Source organism: Heliangelus exortis, chromosome 19 (genome assembly GCF_036169615.1).
Source record: "Heliangelus exortis chromosome 19, bHelExo1.hap1, whole genome shotgun sequence".
Taxonomy (NCBI): domain Eukaryota; kingdom Metazoa; phylum Chordata; class Aves; order Apodiformes; family Trochilidae; genus Heliangelus; species Heliangelus exortis.
Window position 1 is genome coordinate 2829893 of NC_092440.1, and position 16331 is coordinate 2846223.

At 52.5% G+C, this 16331-nt stretch overlaps 1 protein-coding gene across 1 annotated transcript in view; it reads right to left on the minus strand.

Annotated features, from left to right (window-relative positions):
• The window catches only part of RTN4R (reticulon 4 receptor), a 75447-nt gene extending 59682 nt beyond the window's left edge, over positions 1–15765 (minus strand). The window contains exon 1 of the mRNA XM_071763366.1: positions 15333–15765. Within this exon, the coding sequence (XP_071619467.1) occupies positions 15333–15354 (22 nt within the window). The 5' untranslated portion in view covers positions 15355–15765. The remainder of the gene's footprint in view (positions 1–15332) is intronic.
• Between the last annotated feature and the right edge of the window lie 566 nt (positions 15766–16331).

The window sequence follows — 16331 nt, forward strand, 5'->3', positions numbered from 1 at the left end:
TGGGGAGCATCCTCCTGCTGCAGCAGCATCTGGAGCTGGCCCTGCAAGCACCTCCAGGCAGCAGAGCCTTCTCCATCACTGGTGTTGGCTCCCAAAAGCTGCTTTTCTCCCTCTGAGCTGTGTCACCTCTGACAGCTCCCTGGCCTGGCACCCAGAGCTGGGGACATAAACTTCCTTATGTCATTCAGGGGCCAGCTCAGGTCCCCAAAACTTGTTCACATCCATCATTTCGGGGAGGATTCTGCTATCAGCACAGCAAAGCAGGGGAGTTCCAGCACTTCCAGAGCACAGGAGCTCCAGCAATTCCAGAACATGGGAGCTCTGCTTGCAAAGAGCACCCAAGGGCTGTGTACCCAGCTTCCTGTGCTATGGACCAGTCAGAACCATCCCCAGAGACCGAGCTTGTGGCACTGCTGCCCCCTCCCCTCCTGAGAGCAGGCAACCTCAGCTTGATGCCCTGAGTGACATTTCCCAGGAAAAGAACAGCACAGTGAATTCAAAGGTTAAATTTCCATATTTCCCCCAGCTGCTCTGAAGAGCCAAACACTTGTTGGGGATCAAACAAACACCCTGTGCCCACCGGAGCTGAGGGACCCTTTTGGGTGGCCCTATGCAGCTTCTCCACAGTGGATTCTAATTCCCAAAAGGAGCAAACTGAAGGACCACAAGCAATGAAGGGGACAAAGCTTTAGCCATACATGTGTAAAGCAGCCCAGGCTACTGAGGAGGAAGCCAGGACTACCTCTTTTACCCCAGCTCAGGTACCACCTGGACTGGATGCATGCTGAGAAGAAGGAATGGAGCCACATCTGTATTGGCTGGCATGACATCTGCTTTCAGCAGAGTGCCTGCCACACTATTGCTCCAATAATGTGTCCAGGGAGGCCACAAAGAGCTTCAAAAGGCTACAGGCTCAGCAAAATGCTGCACATTAAATACTGTTTACAGCCCATGCAGAAGGACTGTCCTCAACTCCAGTGAAAAAGTTGCCAGTGAATCACTCGATGGGGACAGGTTGGCTGGGGCTGAGCTGAAGCAAAGCAGCCCTTGGGGAGGACTTTTGGTGGAAGAAGGCTCAGGCTCAGCCATAAGCTACTAAAACACAGGGATGAACTCCTTGGGCAGCACATGAAGTGGAAGAAATAGAACCCTCCCTGCAGCAGGGGGGCACAGGACCCCCCCAGCTCAACAGTACCACATAGCTCAGTGGTAACATGGAGCAATGCACATCCACCAGGGATGAATGTGTATCCAATATTCATCTTTATGTGCCACTTTTTTCTTCCCAAGTCTTGTTTCTGCTCGTCTGGATGGGTTTTGTTTTATGCTTTGAGGAATAACCCTCTCCTTCAGCTGCTTAGCAAGCTCCTCTGAAGCAAGGAAGCAATGTGTGAGAGGGAGCAAGTCCCAAGGATGCACCTGCAGCCAGAACTGTTGGGTGAGAAGCAAACAGAGTCCACAGAGCTGCCACAGCTGGTGGCACCAGCTGCTGGTTTTGCAGAAGGAGATGCTCTGGCTGGCACTGGTAATCAGCTCTGGTTGAGTTCCTGCAGGCAGCAGGGCTGCCTCATGGCCTCAGTTCATCCTCCATCCCCACCAGAGGGGCAGCTGCAGGTTGGCATTGATGGATGTTTTCCTGAAAATACAAATATATGACCCTTGCTGCACCTTCCAGGGACTTTCAGCAGGACCTTGTGGGAAGCAGCTCCAGTGGACTCTCCTGCTACTGAAACACTCTCCTCCACTTTTCAGCCCATTGCCATCTGGCTGTTGTATCAGAAGCAACAGCCAAGATCTCCTCCTTGCCATTTGTCACCAGTGGTGCTTTCTCCCCTATTCTGCTGGCTCATCTTTTTTTTTTCTTTTTTTTTTTTTTTTTCTTTTGACATCAAGAACCTCCAGTGCCTTTGGGCTCTCTTCATGTCAAACTGGTTTTGTGTCCTCAGTAACAGACTTTTTGGAGAGAAAGGAGAGGAAGGCACCATGATTCTCCAATGGAGGAGGCACCAGATTTACCTCCAGTCCTTCGATTCTCTTTCTTACCCATTTTTTATCCCCTTTCATACATACCCCATCTCTGACTGCCACAGCCCCACCTGAAGATGTGCACCAGGCTCCCAGCTCTTGCCTCATCAGTTCCAAACCCATCAACTCAGCCACAGCTCACCCTTGGCAATGCTGACCACTGCCCAGCTCCTTGACGGAGCTGTCATCAACCTGTAACAGCACAGCCACTTGTTTAATTATTTTTGTTCCATCTCTATGGTTTTTCTTCCTTTTTTTGTGTGCAAAGCAAGCTCCAACCCCTTTCCCTTCACAAGTCATGTGCTCATCCCATCATCATTGTCACCCCTGTCCCAGGACAAGTACAAAATCAGCCCCTCACACAGCACCCACTCTGCCTCCGTGCTGCAGCAGGCAGCAGATGCTCAAGCTCAACTACACTTGTTTGACACCAGCATGCAGAGACCACAGCAAACCCTACACTCACTTCTTAAATTTTGACATGGGCAATTTCCCCACATTAAGCCTGTGCCCCAAGGTGTGCTTTTATGAGCAGGCAATGGGGCATAAATGTGTAGGGGGTCATGTGTAAGATGGGCAGTGGTGAAGCCATCATTTTGGGAAAATGGGAGTAAGCTTGAAAGGCTCAAAAACTGATACAGATCCAAGACTTCCAAAGGGTCCATCTCACCTGCAGCAAGAGGAGAAAAAAGGGTGCAAGGAGGCAAACGAGTCCACAGCACACAGAGATCTGCCTTGGTGGGCACCCACTGGGTGTTTGCCATTAAACCTGTTCCAAAGGCTGGCACTGAGTACACCAGAGGGTTGGGATCTCCCTGCAGCACTGGAAGCAGATCCTGAGCAGTGCAGGGAGTCCCAGGGAGCCCAGCCCAGCTCCTCTCCACACCTGCCAGTCCTGCAGCCCATCCAGCACGGTGCAATCCCACGAGATTTCACGTGAAGCCACTCAGGTGGCAGGGCTGGAGCAGGCAGGATCTGTTCTGGGGGATCCTCATGACAATAAATCCTGCCTGGTGTACTGGGCTGGAAGGCAAGCCCAGCTCTCACACCCCTGCCAATGTGCCACCAACCCCAGCAGGCAATGACAACATTTGATCCCTTGCCCCCATGGCATCTGCCAGCAGCAACACACTGTCTGTCACTGTTCCCAAGGGAGAACAAATTCCCTGTTCATCCCATAGGAGAGTTCCCAGTGGCTTCTCCACACCCGTCCCCATGCAGGCTGCAGCCTTTTCTCCAGCACAAGTGGTGTGGGTACACGCCCCAGGTTTTTCCAAGCTCCTAGTACATCCAAGGTCCCCAAGAAATCATCAACCAAACTGCTTCGAAGAAGACTTTGTCACCCCAGCCCAGCTGGCTGCCCAGAAGCTGAGGATTAATTGTGAGCCCTGCAAAACACTAGGAAAGTCAAAAATAAATACAGAGGAAAGAAGAGCATTTCCCACTGGAAAGCCATGGCCAAGTCAGTCTCTTCTGGGCTGGTTCCCAGGAGGCAGCTCAGATTCATTTATTCTGCCACTGATGTAAATGTCTCTCTTTGGCTGCACTGCTCCCTCAGCCCTTCCTTCCAATCTGGGAGAAAAAGAGCCCATTATTCAGAGGAGAGGCCAGCAGCACCCCCAGCTCCACACAGAGATTCCTGGGGTGGGGACCTCCCTCCCCTGCACACAGGAGAGGATGCAGGCTGGGGAGAATGGGAAGAGTCCTCGCTGACGTGGGAGGATTTAGATTTAATAATTTAAATTTAAATAACCACCGCTTGATTTTGAGACCCCACACTGCCCTCTGAGCACAGCCAGCACCCCAGAAGCAAAATATGTCTGATGACAGAACCAGCTCTTCCTAAAAAGACTGGGAGAGATGGCTCATCTGATGGCACAGCGGCCCTAAAGATGTTGCCTTTTCCAGACTTAGGTTCATGTCACAGGCCCTTGGCCAGGCTCTGTCTCCAAGCCCCAGACAAAGTCTCATGTCACTGCACAATGATGGAAATTGAGGTTTAAAGATGACAAGTCAAAGCCTGCAGGAGCTGACACCACCATAATGCCCAGGCAGGCTTGGCTGGCAGCAGCCTTTTGCTCTCTGCTAATGCTTAGCCCAGAGGGCCTGAAATTCATTTTATGGATTGAAATTGAACTATTCAAGTGAGGGATTCAGCAGCTGTCAGTCTCCACAGAAGAGTGCAGATGGGGGGTGGGATAGCAGGGGTTGGGGTGTAGCAATGCAGCCCAGCCTGTCCCCAGGGGCTTCTCAAAGCACCCTGCACACCCACCTGGCTGGGCACATGGACAGGGATGTCCCACACTGTGGGCAGGGACCGAAAGCCCATGCTGGTCCTGAACTTCTGGTGGTCTCTAGGAGGAGCTGGGCTGCTCTGCAAACCTTCACGTGCTCCATGAACAACCCAGTGTAAAGTCTGCAGTGGGGTGGTAGACAGAGGAGCAAAAAAAGGCAAGGCAGATGGGTGACAGCAGGAGCCAGGCAATGCCCTCCTGCCTGCCAGCTCCTGCAGTGGGTGACCAGGGCAGGACAGGGACAGGACAGGCAATGCACCAGGTGACACCTGGGCAGAGGCCAAACTCATCCCTGGTGCTCACCCAAGGACGTCCCTGCCCTGAGTTCAGATGATGTCAGGTCTCAGCCTGCCCCTGCTGCTTCTTCCCCTCTTGTCTCAAGGCTGGAAGCAGCAACTGTCCCACCCCATGGGTGATAGTGGATGGAGTGTAGGTCCAAAAGGCCATCTCCATGTCCAGCTTCCCTGTAGCAGAGCAGCCTCCCACCATCCATCACAGCCCCTGTAGCTAATGCCACCTCTCAGGACTGTGAGCTGCTGTAATTACCATTATTAATTTCCCCCTCCCTTCAGGAGGTATTAGCTGCAAATTGAGAAAAGAGGGAGGCAGAGAAGTTCCTAGGCTTGATAAATCAGCTCCTGACAAAGAACCTGCATCTGCTCTTTGGTGTGTGCAGGAGGCAGCCCCAGAGCAAGCCCAGCTCCCTCCCACCAGGGCCTCCCTCCCCTGGCTCCTGGCCACTCCACTGTGTCCTCCAGCCTGGCTCCCTGAACCAGACCCTTGTTAGCAAAAGCCCAGGACTTGGCTGCTCTCAATGAACAACCCTTCTGCCCAAACTGAACCAGAAGTTGACTGCAGAGCCATCCAGGAATAGAAACAAATGCCCCAAACCCAGCTGGCACAATGTATTGGGAGACACTGAGGGGCTTTTGTCTGTGGCTGCATCTCTCCAGGCAGCACGGTCGCTTTAAGGAACAGTCTGAATTCACACCAAGTCTGCTAAGAGGAGGCAAACCTCAGCTGGTTTCATCTTCACCTGTGTTGAAGGCAGTCTAGATGAAGGTGAGTGGGGAAAGAATTAAAAATAACAGGGATGTGAATGTCTGCTTGGATCTGAAGCTTTCACGGTGACCAAGGTCCCCAGAGAAGTCCCAGCCCTCCTGTTAGCAGAAAGCCAGAGGAAGCTGTGCCACCTGAGCATGTGGAAGAAAAGCTGCCCAATCTCTTTCATCCCTAAAACTCTGCAGAGCATCCCCCTGCATCCAGGGCAGTCACTTCCAAAGCATCTCCCACTACACCTTGCAGAGCTGGATCTACCAGCACCCAGGGCTGTAGCTCCTCTCAAGCACAGGGCAAACATCAGGAAATGCCACACTTCTGGAAACCCAGATTTGGCTCCTGGTGCTCCTGACAATAGAAATAGATTTTAACAAAGGGGAGTGGAACATTACTGCTGGTTTGAGGCCTGCTGGCTTTTGCAAGAAGGCTGCTGATGGGTGCAGGAGAGCAGAGAGGCTGCTGCTAAAACCAGAGGAGCTTCACACCACCCCAGACACACTTCAGAGCTGTGCAGAATAGGACATGGATGCTCTTGTGCACCACAAAGAGAGGTGGTGAGCAGTAAGTCCAAGCCCACATCACATCACCCATCCGAGCAAAGGAGCTGCTGACAAATGTGGTGGATGCTGAGGATGCTGTGGATGCTGTGGATGCTGTGGATGCTCTGGATGCTCTGGATGCTGAGGATGCTGTGGATACTGTGGATACTGTGGATGCTGTGGATGCTGAGGATGCTGTGGATGCTGTGGATACTGTGGATACTGTGGATGCTGTGGATACTGTGGATACTGTGGATGCTGTGGATGCTGTGGATACTGTGGATACTGTGGATGCTGTGGATGCTGTGGATACTGTGGATGCTGTGGATGCTGTGGATACTGTGGATGCTGTGGATGCTGTGGATGCTGAGGATGCTGTGGATGCTGTGGATGCTGTGGATGCTGTGGATACTGTGGATACTGTGGATGCTGTGGATGCTGTGGATGCTGTGGATGCTGTGGATGCTGTGGATACTGTGGATGCTGTGGATGCTGTGGATACTGTGGATGCTGTGGATGCTGTGGATACTGTGGATGCTGTGGATGCTGAGGATGCTGTGGATGCTGTGGATACTGTGGATGCTGAGGATGCTGTGGATACTGTGGATACTGTGGATGCTGTGGATACTGTGGATACTGTGGATGCTGTGGATACTGTGGATGCTGTGGATGCTGTGGATACTGTGGATACTGTGGATGCTGAGGATGCTGTGGATACTGTGGATACTGTGGATGCTGAGGATGCTGTGGATACTGTGGATACTGTGGATGCTGTGGATACTGTGGATGCTGTGGATACTGTGGATGCTGTGGATACTGTGGATACTGTGGATACTGTGGATGCTGAGGATGCTGTGGATACTGTGGATGCTGAGGATACTGTGGATACTGTGGATGCTGTGGATGCTGTGGATGCTGTGGATGCTGTGGATACTGTGGATACTGTGGATGCTGTGGATGCTGTGGATACTGTGGATACTGTGGATGCTGAGGATGCTGTGGATACTGTGGATACTGTGGATGCTGTGGATACTGTGGATACTGTGGATGCTGTGGATGCTGTGGATGCTGAGGATGCTGTGGATGCTGTGGATGCTGTGGATGCTGTGGATGCTGTGGATGCTGTGGATGCTGTGGATGCTGTGGATGCTGTGGATGCTGTGGATGCTGTGGATGCTGTGGATGCTGTGGATGCTGCGAGCGACGAGAGCGTTGGCTGCGCACAGACTCGTGGTGCCTTTTCTCTGAAGGGAAAGGGACAGACAGCCCTCTAGTGTAAAAGCAATGCTAACCGTGTCTGCACGGGCACGGAAAGCATTAACCACAGCCAGACCTGCACTTGGGATGGGACCTGCCCCAGGGAGAGGGGTTTGCTCCCCAGATGCTCGCACCGCAGCTTCCCAGCACCCCTCCAAATGTGGTGATGCTGTGGAGGTGTGAAAGCACTACAGGGCATGGTGGCTTTCAGGTGATCGTTTTTTCTTTGCAGAGACAAAGACAATGTTAACAAAGTCAGGATTTGCTCCTAGGATTCCAAAAGCTGCCTTTTGTCAGAGAAGGATGTGGAGCCTCCACTATCAAAAAGCTTCTGAAATCCCAACTTGCCCAATTCCAAAGCCCCCCATGGTCCCTGGAATCAGAGAGAGATGAATTTAAGGTCTCCAAAGATTTTTCCTTTCTTCTGCTTTCTGCTTTAAGAGTCAGCCTGAGACCACATCTCTTCCCCTCACACCTTGCTGAGCTGTTCACTCCGTGCATTGTACGAGGCTCTGATCATCACTCACAGCCTTAAGAAAGACGCACAATTAAAATCAATATTTAAAGTCATCAAGCAAGCACACACAAATTTTAACAGCCACACAATTCACTCTGACACAACGACGCAGGGTGCAGAGTCGAGAGCTGCACTGGAGTGCCAAGAGCATAGTTCTGCCTGCAGTATTCAAAATTTAATGAAAACACACCAGTTTTAAACACTTTCCCAAATCCAGCTCACAAAATCTGTCACTTTGATGCCAATGGTCCCAGTCTTAGACTAATCAGTCACTTTTACTTTCTCTTTAGTAGCTAGAGATGCAAATGAACTCCCAGCAAACTGCACAGCTTCAGGAGAAGAACTTAGCAGCCAGATGGTTCCTGCAAAAGATTTGGGAGATGGTCTGACACATCAGCAAGCAGCTCTCAACTGTCTTTTTAGACCCAAAAGTGCCCCTTCTTCCTAAACCATCATGTAAACTATAATTATCACTAATAACTGATCAATTAGTACGAGCCCATGCAAGGCACTATAATTATGCCTTGCACTCGGGGAAGAAAAAAGAAGCTTCAGATTGGAATGCAAACATCCCTTTATTTCCAGTGAACCGGGGAGATAAAAGGAAGCACAACTGTTAAGAAGGCAACATGATTCAAAGAGCCACCCGAGGGAACCCCCACAAGATGGAGCAAAGCTGTGATGGGCTGGAAACTCCCACCGGGCAGTAAAACTCACTCTGCTGGTGGGAAGCATTTGCTTCCTCCCTGCCTTTCTTCATCTCTTTGTGGAACTGCCAGCTGGGAATGGGGATGAAAACCTAGCTGACAACAGCCTCAGAATTTCATGGACACATCATTGGGAAAAGTATAGAAATGCAGGACACTTTTTCCAAAGTAATTTTTGTGTCTAAATCCATTGAAAAAGTATTGATGGTGGAAAGAAAGTGGTGACCCAGGCCAAGGGGTAGCTTGTCCAGAGCAGTATAGGCTGGAACTTGGGCAGCAGTATGGGGAACCAACCACTCAGCAAGGTCTTTTGGAGAAGTCAAGTGGAGGATTGGAACCCTGGGCTTTTTCAATTATTAATTAACACTTTGGTACATCATGGAAACAAATTCATTTGCAGGTAGGTGGCCATTTACCTAAACATCCAGATTTTTAGAATGAGTGAAAGGGAAACAGCATGGAGAAATATTCACTTGGTACAACACATGTATTAAGTTCTGCACCTGCAGCAGAATAACCCCAAGCAGCAATACCAGGCTGCAGAGCTATGGTGGACACCAAGAGCCAAGCCTGGGAACTATGGTGGACACCAAGGTGAATATCAGCAAATTGTTGCTGTTACTACCTCTATAGTCACTACATCCTGGGCTGTGTTAGCACACAGGCTGAACAGCAGAGGTGAAAGTTATTGTCCCTTTCTACTCAGGACAGGGGAAGCTGCACCTCAGATGCTGTGTCCACGCAGGATTCTTTGAGTCCAAAATTAATGTGAAGAAACCAGAGTTCCAGTGGAGGGTGAACTAGCTGGTCAGAAGCCTGCAGCAAATGTCCTACAGGGTCAGGTAGAGGGAGATAGACTGCTTGGGTCTGGCAAAGAGGCTTTTCTCAGTGGTGACCAGTGATAGGACAAGGGGTAATGGGTGTAAATTGGAGCATAGGAGGTTCAAGTTGAATATCAGAAAAAATTTTTTTACTGTAAGGGTGACAGAGCCCTGGAACAGGCTGCCCAGGGGGGTTGTGGAGTCTCCTTCACTGGAGACATTCAAAACCCACCTGGACACGTTCCTAGGGGATGTACTCTAGGGGGCCCTGCTCTGGCAGGGGGGGTTGGACTAGATGATCTTTCGAGGTCCCTTCCAACCCCTAGGATTCTATGATTCTATGAAAGAGGAGGTGAAGACTCAATCTAATGGTGCCTACAGGTACTCAAAGGCACTTACAAGAATGACAGAGTCAAACACATCTTTGTGAGGCCAGATGGCAATGCAAGGGGGCATGGTCAAGAACTACAGTGTGGGAGGTTCACTCTGGACATCAGGAAAAATGTCTTAATCTGCTCCAGCAGTGGGAAAGATCAGCAAGAGTCCATAATGGGAGGTTTCTCTCAGCTAGAGAAAGCCACAGCAGATCTGATCTGACATTAACAACAGCCCTGCTTAGGGTGGGAGTCTGGACTCTCCAAAGGGCACTGCCCACCAGCACCTCCAGGATTCTGGGATTTGGCCATGCAAAACCATGTCCTCAGAGAGGTCTCTGCTACTGCAAAGTGTCCAGGAAAGGCTTCCAGCACAGGGTGTGCTTGCACCAGACCCTTCTAGAGTTGGACTTTGTTTCGTGGATCCAAAACAAAAATAAATTTTAATGTTATCTCAGACCATAACAAGGTTGATTAGATACCTCCAGGTGTCTCTTCTAGACTATTCTAGGATTTTATGAAAAAAAAAATCTGCTGTAAACCCTGCCCTGCCTGACCCATGTGGAGAGGACCCCAGGCAAGCAACATTGTTGGGGTCCTCTGTCACTTGCCAGTTGTCAGGCTGACACCTCAAACTATGGAGCTCCCAAGAAACTACTCAACAATCTCAGCACAGGAGTACATTCTTGCTTACAACTTCCTCAGTGCTTTACACACACTTGTGTAATGCTTCTGCTCCTCTTCTCAACCAGGAAGGGCACAAAAAAACCTAAGGTACTCTTCAAATCTCCTGATTCCAGGAGTAGAGGGACAGTCTCAGATGTAAAGTCTGCTGGGGCTTGTGGTCAGCTCCAAGCTACACTGCAGAGGTTGTGAGGAAGGCAAACCAAACCAGAGAGACAAACTTGCTGTTGATTCAGCAGCACCCCTAAGGAGAATATCATCCATCTTCTTGCTTAACACTTTGTCACTGCTAAAGAAGTGATGGGCAATTGCCCAGACCTGCACTTCTTAGCTCTGGACTGACCTTTAAGCATATTCTGGGTCCCTCAGGAGATAACTCGACATCACTTTACTAACATTACAGCTGGAAAAGCTGAAACTAAATTACAGAAAGTCTCTGTGACCTGGTCAAGGATACTAAGAAGTCAGAAACAGGCACTGAATTCTAGGGGCTGTCCAAAAGGAGAGCAAATACGGGCAGAGCCTGTGCAACATCCAGGTGTGTTCTGCCCTACATCAGTTGGGGTCTTTCCATGCCTGCTGCACACACACCATGGGACCTCTCTGTGCCACTCTGACACCCTCTGCTCTGAGCCTACATACTGAACACCTCCAGAAAGGATAACCAGCTACCCAAAACTCCCACTGCTGCATGTCCCAATAACCACAGTAAGACACCAGCACAGCCTGAGGTGAGTTTGCACATTTTAGCAAAATCTGTATGAATTGCTTTGGCATCTCTGTGCAAATAGGGGAGGATTCACCCTTTGCTTCTTTCTGCTGATTATGACTTTTCAGTACAATTATCTCCCTTTCCCCTCAGCCTCTGGAGATCTCCAGGAGCTGCAACCACAAGCATGAAAGGGAAGAAGAGGCTGGGCTTTGCTGCTTACAAGCTTTCTTCCTCCCTCCCACACCTCTGTGCGTGTCTCTGATGGAGAAGCCCTGAAAACCAGTCCCTCACAAACCCCACAGAGATCCACCGGGCTCTAGGACACAGCACGAAGCTTTCTGTATGGAGAGGAAGGAGGAACCTGAGTGCACTCTGCAGCCCTTGCAGGCACCATACTGTGATGCTGCCTCAAGGCAGTGGTACAGGATACTCCTACTCTACTGTGTGAGTGACTCCTGCATTAAAAAAAAACCCAAACCAACAACGAAAAAAAACCCAAAAAACCACAAAAACCCCAAAACAAACCAACCAACCAATCAAAACCTAGCAATAAACAACCACCAAAAAGCAAAGTAAAAACCAAACACCTCTTTAGGAACATCAAAAGGGGAGCTTGGCACTCAGAGATTCGCCTTAATGAAGGTGACAGCAGCAGAAAGCATTGCAAATCCAAAGGGAAAAGAATGCACACCAAATTAGCCCAACTCCTTTCTTCTCCCTTCGGTGCCGCCTCCAGCGGGATGAGCTGAGGGAAAACTGCACTGGGACTGCAGCTCCAGCCTCTCCACCAGGATGCACCCAGCAGCATGCCAGGACTGAGCTGCAACTGGCACAGCAGCCTTGTGCAGCCTCAGAACAAGAGATTAGAGCTCAGCTCTTTGAAATCTTCCTTGTCCTGCCTTGCGCTGAGGCTCCGGCTCAACTGACTCCCCCTCTCCCTCCTCCTCTCCCTCGGGAGCATGGGAAGGGAAGGAAGACTCTGTGCTTCCCAGGGTGTGCAGCAGTGTGCCTGAGAGCTGGGCACTGGAGAATCCTTCCCTGCCCCCATCTCATGGTCATTCTTGCTGCTTCTGAGCTGAAAAAGATGAAAAATTCACAGAGGTGCTGCTGGATCTTCACATTCTGCTGATTCCTTTGGAAAGCTTAATGGCCAAAGTCATTGCTGGTGTCTGAAGAGGATGCCACAGGCACCAGGTCTTCACTGCTGGCACAAATTGGCACTGTTATCAAGACATCTGTGGGCATGTGAGTCATGGACCTCCACAGCCCCTGCCAGCTTCCAGCTCCAGAGTGGGTCACCAGGCAGCTGTCCCCCTGTCCTCTCGGCTTCCAAGTCCCCTGAGCAGGGCAGGTAGGAGAGGAAAGCAGAGGGAGGCATCTCAGTTGTGCAGCAAACTGCTCCCCTTCCTCTCCTTCCTTCTTCCCACCACTGACTCCTTCACACTTATGAGCAGCATGGGCTCCCAGGAGGTTTTCACCTGGAGCATCTTAACCCAGGATGGAGGTAACTGATGAAGGACCTGGCTGGTTAGGACAGGACTGCCAAGCTACACATGCTGGTGGTGAGCAGCACAGGCACATGCTGCCCACAAACCCCAGAAGCAGAGAGAGGTGGTTTTCTCCCCATTTTCTAATTAACTTATTTTCTGGACCAGCCTTCTCTAGCGCTCTTAGTGGGGAAAACATCACAGAACCAGCAGGGACACAACGCCAGCCACACTGACACAAAGCCTGGGCACCGAGCCATGCAACAACACCTCCACCTTTTTTTTGCCTTGATACTACTCTGTACAAAACCCTCCCCAAACACACCCATTGATGGTCCCATCAGGATGAGGTCTGTGCTGCCTGGGGTGGGACCAAGCCCAGGAATTGCTGTGGCCCCTTGATACAAATGAACAGAAAGGAATATAAAATACTACATGGATAAATGGTGTCTTCTCTCAAGAAAAAGAAAGAGCTGCTCTCACATCAGTGAAGAAGCAGTCTTGGAACTTGGAGGTTTGTGGGGTTTTTTGTTTGGTTGGTTTTGTTTTGTTTTGTTTTTTAAATACATTTTATAAAAGAATAAGCACGGAAAGACCTCTTTCAATATAAATAAATTGTGTTAATAAGACAGGAAGTGCTGAGAACACCAGGCAAATAAATGCTCTGCCTGTCGAGCTGCCCCTGGTGGCTATTTCTGGCTTTCAAGACACTTGTAGTGTCCTGGCAGCCCACGGTGGGAAATGTAGTCCATATAGAGCAGGATGGCCACTCATCTAAATGTAATCTCCTAAGGTTCATAAGCAGTCAGACCCACCAGCAACCCAGGCTACCCAGCCTCTCACAGGAGCAATTCAGAAACTGAAGAAAAATAAAATAATAAGCAAACCTCTCCAAGCCTTGTTCTATAAATAAAGCCATTGTAACACAGTTTTTATATTTCATTATCTTCTGTTTTGTTTCACATTATGCCAATAGCATCTGGGAACGAAACAGTGTAGAGAAAGTGCTGGGCTGCTGCAGGATGGGGAACGGTGTGGGAAAGGCTGTCCCGGGCTCCTACACCACACCCAGCACTGGGATGCTGCTCCCCACCTTTGAAGGCTTCCCTACAACATCACCCTGGGCAAAGAGCCCACACCACTGCCTTGGCACCAGGAGGCTGTGGAAAAGCACCCAGACACTGGGTTCAATTCAAGGGGTAACCCATGTACTGGGCTACAGTGCAGCACACAGTGAGTGGATGCTGGAGCATCCATATCCCCCATGAGCCCACGAGAGAAACTGTCACTGCAACCTGCTCCCAAGGTACTCCCCACAGAGGAATGAATTTCAAAATTAAACCCAAGACAAACTCTCTAAAGGAGGGCAGTGTGCTGTTTGGATGAGAGATTGGATACGCCCTTTGATCATCACAAATAAATCAGCCAGAGTGCCCTCCAAATGAGAAAAAAAACCCCAAAAACCAGCCCCCCCTCACCTCCCCAATATATATATATTTGTGTCACTGACGGAAATGGGAAGCAAGCTGGAGATGGCACACAGGGGAAGAGACTCCGTGCAGCAAGAAGCCCTGCATGCCAAACACTCCCTTGCCCAGCAGCGGGGACTGGACTCCAGTATCAGAGCTGGAGCTGATACAATGGATTGATCACTCGAGTTAAAAATCGCAGCCCGTGGGCTGGGTTTTCAGCAAACACACCTGCGTGGCACATGCTTCTCCAAGTGGTCTGAACCTGCAGCGGGAGAGCCTGCGTTCCTCCTAACGTAGGTTTTTCATTTCGGGAGGGTCTACGAATGGTTCAACCACACTGCCCGTGCAGCGGGGCAGCTCCCACCGCATCCGCAGCCCCTGCTGCCAACATCGCCCGAGCCCCAGCCCCCCGCACCGGGAGCCGGGAAGCAAAATAAAACCAAAAAAAACCATCGCCGAGGCTGCCAAAGCAAAAAAAAAAAAAAGGCTATTTCTAGCCCGAGGAGGTTCTGCCAAGCCGGCTGTATGCCTCTCCCCGAGTGGGGCGAGAAGACAGGGGGATGTCCCCCCAAAATCCCTCACCCCCATCTCTTCCCAGCTTCAGGCTAAAGACAAGCACGGGGGACCCTGCGGGGGGGGAGCATCCGCCGCATCCCAGTTCTTGCCGTTCCTCCGGACCCTCAGCAAACTTCCCCTCCCCAAGTCACCCGCTGGCGGCCGGGCTCGGGGAGAGGAGCCGGGGCTCCCCGGCTGCCGGGGCTGGGAGCGGGGGGAACTCCGGGATGCCCCAGCCCTTTTCGCTTCCCTCGGGTGCTGCCGTTCCGGTACCCTCCTGCGGGCCAGCGGATTCGAGCCCCCGCGGGATGCGGGCTATACCCCCCGGAGGTACTTTGTCCGACCCAACTTAGAGGGGTGCCCGGGCTCCCCAAGGCTGAGCTGAGGCCCCTGGCGGGGTTGGAGGGGGCTCAGCCCGCCTTTCATCCCACTGTCCACTGCTCGCTCCCCCTCGGCCTCGCCTCTCCCCGGCTCCTGCAGCCGCGCTGCTCCCGCTCCCCCCGCGTCTCCCCGCCGCCTCTCCGGATCCCGCCGGCCCGGCCCGACCCATCCCCCGGGGTCCGGCCCATCTCCCCCATGACCGGACTCGGCCGCTCCCCCTTATTCAGTGGAAAAAAGAAAAAAAAGAAAAAGGGAAAAAAAGGGAAAAAATAAAAGAAAGAAAAAAAAAGTTGCAGCGAGGGAAGTTCCCGGTGCGGTTCCCGGTGCGGTGCGAAGCTGGGGCCGTAGCCGCTTCACCCTGCCCTGCCGCCCCCTGGGGAACTCCGGCAAGGGAGAAATGACGGGGTGGGGGGGAAGGCGAGAACACCCAACACGGGGACGCACCTACCTTCAGCTATCGCCCTCTTCATCTTAGGGGTCGGGGAAGGCACGTCTGGAGGCTCAAAGTGGAGAGGCAGCGGTACAATCCTTGCGGGAGCGAGGCAGATCCTGGAGGAAAACTTCAGGCCGAGCGGGGAGCGGCGGGGCGCGGGGGGGGGGCTCTGCCTGAGCCGCGCATCGGGGGAATGAGCAGCCCCCGAGCCGGAGTCAGCATCCAGGCGAGGCTCCCCCTCCCTCCCTGCCTGCCTGCCTGCCTGCCTCCCTGCTGCCTGCCTCCTCCCTCCGTCCTTCCGTCCTCCCTCCCGCCCGCCGCACACTCGGGGCCGGGGCTGCGGCGGATCCCGCGGCGGCAGAAGCGGCGGCGGCGACGGGGAGCGCGGAGCCGGTTGCGCTGTATCCCGGGGAGCGAGTAAGCCAGCCGGGGCGAGGAGGATGGAGAGGCGATGAATGTTTTATGGGATCATGTGGTTTGACGTGAGAGGAATCAGCCTAGATCGGATTTACTGGCTGGAGGAGTGAGAGGGAGGACGGGGGAGACGGGCACGAGATGGAGGGATGGATGGAGGGATGGATGAAGGGATGGATGGAGGGAGGGGCCGCTCCAGGGGCAGACGGAGAGCGCAGGGGCCGCTCCGACGGCGGCGGATCGGCGGCGGAGCCCCCGCGGTGAACGGCCAGGGCCCGGGCAGGGCTGCGAGGGGCCGGGCAGCTGCGGGAGGCTCATTACTGGAGGAGAGATGCCACCTAAAGGACGCGGCGGAGAGGGACGCCCGGCCGGCTGCGGGCACAGGGGCCGGCCCGCTCCCCTCCTCCTCCCCGGGGGCTCACGGCTCTGGGGGCTGGGCCTGGGTGGTCCCTCCTGGAGGCCTTGGCGGGTAATTGTTCCAGGGTTGTGGGACATCCCACAGGGCAGAGCCGCTGCGCTGGCTTTTGCTTCTGCTGGTGCGAGGCCACTGCCCTCCCTGGAGCGAGCCTGACAGGGACAGGCCCTTGGGTAGAGCCCGAA